At 43.8% G+C, this 7,996-nt stretch overlaps 1 protein-coding gene across 1 annotated transcript in view; it reads left to right on the top strand.

The window, feature by feature from the left end:
* Positions 1 to 7,996, top strand: part of SAMD12 (sterile alpha motif domain containing 12) — a 205,096-nt gene that overhangs the window by 99,879 nt on the left and 97,221 nt on the right. The window contains exon 3 of the mRNA XM_019519476.1: positions 3,344 to 3,473. Coding sequence (XP_019375021.1) covers positions 3,344 to 3,473 — 130 coding nt within the window. The remainder of the gene's footprint in view (positions 1 to 3,343; positions 3,474 to 7,996) is intronic.

The raw sequence follows: 7,996 nt of genomic DNA, 5'->3' as shown, positions 1-7,996 counted from the left end.
CTGCTTGTGTGGGTCCCAGGCTGGTGTCCATGGAGACCCTGCCTGCCCAGTACTGGGCGTGGCACAGACAGACTGGGGTGCCCAGTCAGCAGGGCTGAGTCTTGCGGCAGCAGCAGCAGAGACTGGCACTGGCAGCTGAAAGTAGGCACCACTGCAGGGGCTGTTGGGAAGCGAGTCTGTCTGCTGCGCCTCCTCAGCCCTGCTGCGTACTGGATGGTGGTGGGATCGGCCGCGTGCCCCACAGCCTAGGCTGCCCCCTGTGCCTAGGCTGGGTGGGGCTGAAAGACCCTCTGCAAGCTGGATAAAACTCCTGCTCATAACAACAACACCTCCTCAACTATGTCATTGTAAGAGTGCGTGATCTAAGACATTCATATCACACGTATTATGAGAGGAGCTGATGACTGCTGAACCAGTCATCACCTAGTGAGATAAATCCTGTCCATTAGGGTTGCATTGAAACATTGAAAGAAACCCAAATCAGTCCAAATACAGTACAACATCAAATGCCTTCAGACTCCTAGACACCACAAAGCTCTCCAAACATATCTCAGCAAGAAACTCATCAGTTGTAGGATAACACTTGTGTTGAGGAAGATTGGAAAGCTCTAAAGGAGACCATCCATAAGGTCCAACAATATGTTGACAGTCGTGATGTGCAGAGCTTCTTTAGTCATGACGTGCAGAGCTTCTTTAGTACAAGGCTGTCTGCAAGAGCTTGCAGACTCAAGAGTACGCTCTTCAAAGACAGTAAGTCCATCAAAAACTGCTGGAAGGAGCACTGCCAAATTTCCTGAACCGAGAATCAGTGGTGACTGATGAAACTATTGAATCCATACTGCAGCACTGAGTAAGGCAGCAGTTCCCAACCTCAGGTCGTGACCCAAATGAGGGTCGTGGGGGCAATGCTGGTGGTGCCGTACACAAAGGGTGAGCCACGTCATGTGCTGGGAGCTCCCCTACCCTGCTCACAGCAGTGGCTAGTGGCAAAAAAAGGTTGGGAACCATTGAAGTAAGGAAAGCACTTGTCAGTCCACCAATCTCTGAAGAAGTCTACCAGATGATAACACAGATGAAGAACAACAGAGCATCTGGCCCTGATGGCATACCAGCTGAGATCTTCAAAGTAGGGGGGAAACTATGACCAACAAGATCCACACACTATTTCTCAAAATCTGGAATACTGAGGAAATTTCCACAGACCCAAGGAATGCCAATATTATCACCATTTTTAAAAAGGGTGATAAGTCTGACTCTGGAAACTAATGAGGTATTGCCCTCCTCTCTGTCACCAGGAAGATGCTTGATCGAATTCTGCAAAGTCAACCGCTCCCTCTTGCTAAATAAATCCTTTCTGAGTCTGTGTGGCTCCAGACCATCAAAAGGCACCAGAGACTTGATTTTTGTGGCCTGGTAGATCTAGGAAAAATGCTGAGAACACCACCAGGAATTGTATATGGCCTTTATTGATTTGACCAAAGCTTTCAACTCTGTTAACTGTGAGGCTGTATGGAAGATGTTATCGAAGTTTGGCTATCCAGAGAAATTTATCATGATCCTAAGACTCCTTTATGACCAGATGACTGCCTTCATCCTGTGCAGTGGCTCTGGCTGTGGCGCCCTTTCCCATTTGAACTGGCGTCAAGCAGGGCTGCCTGATTGTACCAGTTATGGTTTCCATCTTTCTTGCAGTCATCAAGATCCTGATCAGTAACCATCTGCCACATGGCATTGGCATTGAGAACAAGATGGAGAGGAGCCTTTTCAATCTCTCCTGCCTCCATACCAAAACCAGAGTTATTTCAGCTTTGATTGTGGAACTGCAGTACCCCGATGCTTGTGCTGTCATTTTGCATATGGAGGAACACCTACACATGTCCCTTAACTGCTTTTCTCAAGCACACCAGTGCCTGGGACTGGCTCTAAACATCAGAAAAACAAAGGTGCTTCACCAACCTGCTCCGAGCCAGTCAACTCCCCTGGAAAAGATCCTCGTTGTTGGACAGGAGCTGGAAAATGTTGACTACTTTGCATACCTCGGCAGCCATCTCTCAAAGAAGGCCAACATTGAGGAGATCCTGTATAGGATCCAGTGTGCTAGCTCTGCCTTCGGAAGACTATCATTGTGTGTTCAATGTTCATCAGTCACATCAGGACTTGAACAGAGTTCCTGCTGTATAAGGCTGTGATAATCCCAACTTTTCTCTATAGATGTGAAGCTTAGGTGATGTACAGGCCTGAAAAGCCTGGCAGGCCATCACCAGCACTACCTCTGGAAGATCCTTGGTATAAAATGGGAGGATCGTTGCACAAATGCCAGTGTCCTCAATGACACTAACACCACCCGTGTAGAAACATTGATTATTCAACACCTTGCTGGGGTTGTTTGACCCCAGTACTCTTTCCTGCCATGGCAGGGGGTCGGACTCGATGATCTGCTCAGGTCCCTTCCGACCCTAGAAACTATGAAACATCTTTTGTCATTGTGTGTGCATGCCTGATGTACAAAACAACTGCTGTTCTCCCAACTCAGTCCAGGACAAAGGACATGTGGGGGCAGAGGAAACACTTCAAGGATGCCCACAAGGCAAACATCAAGAAGTGTGGCATTGACATCACAGATTGTAAAAAAAACAAAACAAAAAACTAGCTTGGGGCAGGGCTACAAGGCAAAGACTTTTAGCCAACAAACTGTTGGTTCAGGTGGGAAGGGGGCACACAGCCTGCTTAAAAAAGGGAAGTGTTTTATAATCTAGAAGTGTTTCTGGTAATCTAACTAAAGCATGTGGTAAGTAAGGAAACAAAAAGTTATGCAGTATAGTTTTGGGAAGGGCCAGGACTTGTAATGGGATCCTATGAAAATAACATTGATTAAATCTGCAGGATTGTTGTTGGGAAGGCTCATTTAATGACTTTTCAGATTTATAAAAATAAGTAAAAATGTCATTAGTATTATTTATCAAAGTTTATACACTTTACTTTTGAACTGTCAGCATTTACACTTTGTAAGAATTGGGGTATCTCTGTTGTGTCTTTCTTGGCAAACGGAGACTTTTTAATGCTGACTTTTTGTTGGTGATCACAGTGGAAAGATGGATGAATCTGGCCTTTAAGATTTAATCCTTTTATACAAGTCATAGCCTGAACCTTTTACAAGTAAGGAAAAATAGTAGGCTTGCATGATATGAGTAACATATACAGAACATACAAGGGAGTCTCTTTCCCTACATGAAAATTTGAGTAACTGATTCGCCAACTAGGAAGGTTCACCACCTAGGAAGGCAAATATCTAATACATGTGTATGGGCTAAATACAATTTTTTCTCCTGTTCTGTCCTTCCAGACTGGTACTGTGAAACTGACAAAGCCAGTGGCACTCTGGACACAGCAGGATGTCTGCAAGTGGTTGAAGAAACACTGCCCTAATCAGTATCAAATCTACAGTGAGTCATTCAAACAGCATGACATAACTGGTAAAGTATGCAGTATCAGAAATATTTAACTTATTTTAAAAAAAGGAAAATTGATTTTTAACTCTGCTTTTAAATAAATTATGACTATGTAACAAGGACCTGTCATTAGTTGTTTTTATCTGGAATGGTTGTACATTTCAGAGTGGCGAATATATACTAGCTTGTATCAGTACCAGTGAGCTAACTTTCTTCAGTTGCTCTAAAACAGACTAGGGGTTAGGAAGGGCTGAAATAGACCGGGGGAGAATGAAGCAACAGATCTTGATAAGACTGTTTAGTCATATACTTGTCAATGAGGGCTGGTTACAACCTGAAATTCACATTTTGTGGGAAATTCCACATTTTTTTTCATTCTGAATCAAAGCATTGAAATGTTGACATTTTCTAGGGGAAAAAAATCATTTTGAAAAAAATATAAATTACATTTTATTTATCCTTTTATTGAATCGTTTCATTATGGGAAGGTTCAAATGGATTGATTTGACTTTATCAGCTTGAAAAGAATCATAGAAGGGTAGGGCTGGAAGAGAGCTCAAGAGACCATCAAATTCTTTCTCAAGCACAGGGCGGGTAAAATGTACATAGACATCTCCAACAGATATTTTTCTAACCTACTGTTAAAAAGAACAATGCACTGTCTCCTCTAGCCGCTTGTTCCTGTTCTTCTAGTTAGGAAGTTTTTCCTAATATTCAACCTAATTCATTTTTGCTGCAAATGAAATTGATTCCTCCTTATCCTATCCCAAATGTACATGAAAGACAGTAGATCATTATTTCCCTCCTTGACACCTTATACACAGGGATCTACTTAATTCATGATTTCGTGATTTTTTTCAAAAACCACAAAGAAAGGTAGTTTCAGTGATCAGCATGAAAACTGGATTTCCTGTGATTTTGTGTGGAATCGCCCCCCAGAAAAACCTTATGAAAAATAAAACACTGCAGCCCAACTCACAGCCTGCCGGTGGGGTAGATGCTGCTGACATGAAGGAGAGCAGGCAAGATGGCAGCTGCCCCCTCCTCCCTCCATTGCTCATTGGCCAAAAGGGCTGCATTTTGTGTGGCCCCACCCCTCTGCCAATCAGTGGCAAAGATCAGGGCTCCATGAAAGGCAGCCCTCTCAGCCAATCAGTGGTGAGGGGTGGGGCTGATGTGGCCAATCAGCAGCAGACGGGGGGAGGGTAGCTGTGAAAAGTCCATGAAAATAGTGCCAGGCGTCAGGGGTGGTCCACAATTTTTACTTCCCCTCTGCATGCTTTAAGTAGATCCCTACTTATACATATTGGGAAACTGTGCTGTCTCCCGTTCAGTTTTTTCTTTCGTCTCTAGACTTAACAAACTGGATGCTTTATGTTATATTACAGTTTACAGTACAGTATCAGTCTGGTCATTTGACTTCTTCTATTAAAATCATAACATATGTATTATTTTATGTTTTTATTGTATAAATTGACTTAGAGAAGCTGAGGAACTGAATAGGAGTCCCATTTACACACAGTGTTCGTCAGAGAACTAGCCTGCCTGCCTGATTTCCATGCAGAGTTCGAAGGAAATTCACCCATTCTTGTACAACTTGTTGACTAACAGAACCACTATAAGCTCTTTGGCTCTGTATAAATGGGAGATGGGGACATTGACCTAGAAAGCAGAAAGATAGCTAAATTCTTCTCAGATTAAAACATTCAAATAAACTGTGGAATAAGTGCAGGAGAATAATGTGACAAGATCTAATTAAAGTGTGCAGGATGTCTGTGAAGTAAGCTAACTAACATATTTCACTAAATATGAAATCCTAAGAAACTTAGTGGGAAGGCATGTCATTTGAATGACTAATGCAACATTGGGAGATGATTCTTATGGTGGCCAAAGTTGTGACTGACCAAGGAGAAGACGGAGGGATAATATTGAGCAAGATCTTAATGTGCATTGGCAGCAATGGAGAAAATGAGCCATTTTGTAGAAAGATGCGAGGAGAAACTGTGAGAGTGGCCAAGGACCTGTAGCATCCGTAGAACCAAGGATGGGAAAGAGGAAGAGGACACATTTGGGCTGCATTTTCCATTGCCCTGTATCTTCCATTTCTGTAAAGAAGACATTTTACCTTCTATTCATAGTGGCATAAAAAAACATAAGGAGTAGGTCGAAGGAAAATCAGTCAGGCCCTTATTTTAACAAAACCTTCATGTTGAACAGAACTGGCTGGACAGCACCACTTTAAGTATCATAGGAGATGTCTTCCTTGGAGGTAGGTTACCCTGTTCTTTAGAGGCTGATAGTGCACCAGTGAATTCAGCAGGGGTTTGTTTTTCATTGCCTTTATGCAGCATGGGCCTAGAGTGACTAAAAAAGTCCAAGTATCCTTGGGAGGAACATATCAGTTTGTTGACAGCATAATAAGGAAGAGGCCTAAATAACTGCTCACTCGTGGGATTCAGTTTTTTTTTAAGAAACTTTACATCATCTCCTTAGTTTTATGCAGTACTCACACTGTGTCTCTCCAGAGTAATTTTTAGTGGTATGATCATTAAACTAACCTCATTCTGTCAAAGTAATACCCAGGGGACACCTGTGCCCAAGTGAAAGAGTTGATGTGAAACATTTGAAAGGACACAAGCGATTTAAAAAAATAAACTCATAGGAGGAAATGAGCAGGACTCTACTCTCTTTTTGGTTTTAGAAGGGACTACAACCTATGGCTAAGACTTAAACACTGAACTGCACCGTGACAATGTAATGCTTACTAGTACTAATGATGCAGTGCACATTGCCACATTAAAATACTGCTAATTTTATATTCCCCAGAAAAAGTAGCATTAAATTAGCAATGCTGCTTTCCATTGTTATAAAGCATGCCTGCAAATCTGTCTGTGTAATTTTAGCAGGATCTGTTTGTACCCTTCAGTAACATGCCTACAAATTAGGAGCTTAACAATTCATTTAAAATCTAAATGATGTAACATATCAGTGGAAGGATGTTCTTGTAGTTAAGAGACTACCCTGGAACTGAAAGAATTCCTGGTTCTGCCATGGCCATCATTTGCAACCTTGGGCAGAGAAAACAACTAAGTTACTGAGAGATTATTTCCTTTTTTTCATGGATGTTTAAGTCAATCATAGTTCTGAGGTGCTTAAGTAATGTGGTAGGAAAGACCGTATTATTAGTGACTTGGATGAGGGGGTGAAAAGCACCCTGTTCAAATTTGCTGATGGCACCAAGATTGGGGGCGAGATGGGCATGCTGGAAGGGAAGGACAGGATACAACTAGACCTAGACAGGATACAGGGGTGGGCGAATGTGAATAGGATGGGATTCAGTACTGACAAGTGCAGGGTACTGCACTTGGGCAGAAAGAACCAGCAGCATACCTATAGGCTGGGGAACTCCCTTCTCGAAAGTACAGTGGCAGAAAGAGATCTTGGAGTCATTATTGAATCTAATATGAACATGGGCCGCCAATGTGAGGACACGGTCAGCAAGGCTAACCGCACCTTGTCATGCATCCACAGATGCATCATGAGCAGGTCCAAGGAGGTGATCCTCCCCCTCCATGTGACACTGGTCAGGCCACAGTTGGAGTACTGCGTCCAGTTCTGGGCACTGTACTTCAAGAGGGATGAGGCCAGGATCGAGAGGGTCCAGAGGAAGGCCACTCACATGATCAGGGGGCAGCAGGGCAGGCCCTATGAGGAGAGGCTACGGGACCTGAACCTGTTCAGCCTTCAAAAGAGAAGGCTGAGAGAGGATCTAGTGGCCATCTATAAACGTACCGGGGGGACCAGAGGGGAATGGGTGACACCCTGTTCCCCCAACTGCCTCCCGGAGTAACAAGGAATAACGGCCACAAGTTGATTGAGAGTAGGTTTAGGCTAGACATCAGGAGCCACTACTTCACAGTCAGGGTGGGTAGGATCTGGAACCAGCTTCCAAGAGAAGTGGTGATGGATCCTACCTTAGGGGTCTTTAAAAGGAGACTTGATAACTACCTAGCTGGGGTCATATGAGCTTAAACTTACCAGGGGTCATATAAGCCCAGTATTTATTCCTGCCCAGGGTCGGACTTGATGATCTGCTCAGCTCCCCTCCAACCCTACATCTATGAACTATGAACCTATATCACAGTTCAGATGGATAATGGGTAATTCAAGAACCCTTGCCTTTTTATCCTGCATGATTCACTAACACACGGGTGATCAGATACTCTGGGGAGGTGTATGACTTTTTTAATATAAATTTTGTTCATTAATAGGAATTGATCAGGAATCTTTTGAGCTCTGATAAAACCAGATGCACGATCCAGTGCATGAGAAATAGAGTGGATATGAAGCCGGTGCTGGAGTCACGGGCACCCTAGGCAGGCCCTGCAGCTGCAGCTGCTCTGCCCAGCTCTGTGGGGGTCCCCCAAAGCACGGGCCTTGGGGTGGTTGCTCCAGTTCACCCCACCCTAGGGACAGCCCTCGATATAGATTTGTGGGAGGCTGTGGGTATGTGGGGTGCAGGGGAGGGTGTAGGTGTGTGTGGGGGG

This window comes from Gavialis gangeticus, unplaced genomic scaffold (genome assembly GCF_001723915.1).
Source record: "Gavialis gangeticus isolate Ggan-Ray unplaced genomic scaffold, GavGan_comp1, whole genome shotgun sequence".
Taxonomy (NCBI): domain Eukaryota; kingdom Metazoa; phylum Chordata; order Crocodylia; family Gavialidae; genus Gavialis; species Gavialis gangeticus.
The sequence above is the reverse complement of the archived record's forward strand: the minus strand, read 5'-3'. Positions and strand labels throughout refer to the sequence as shown.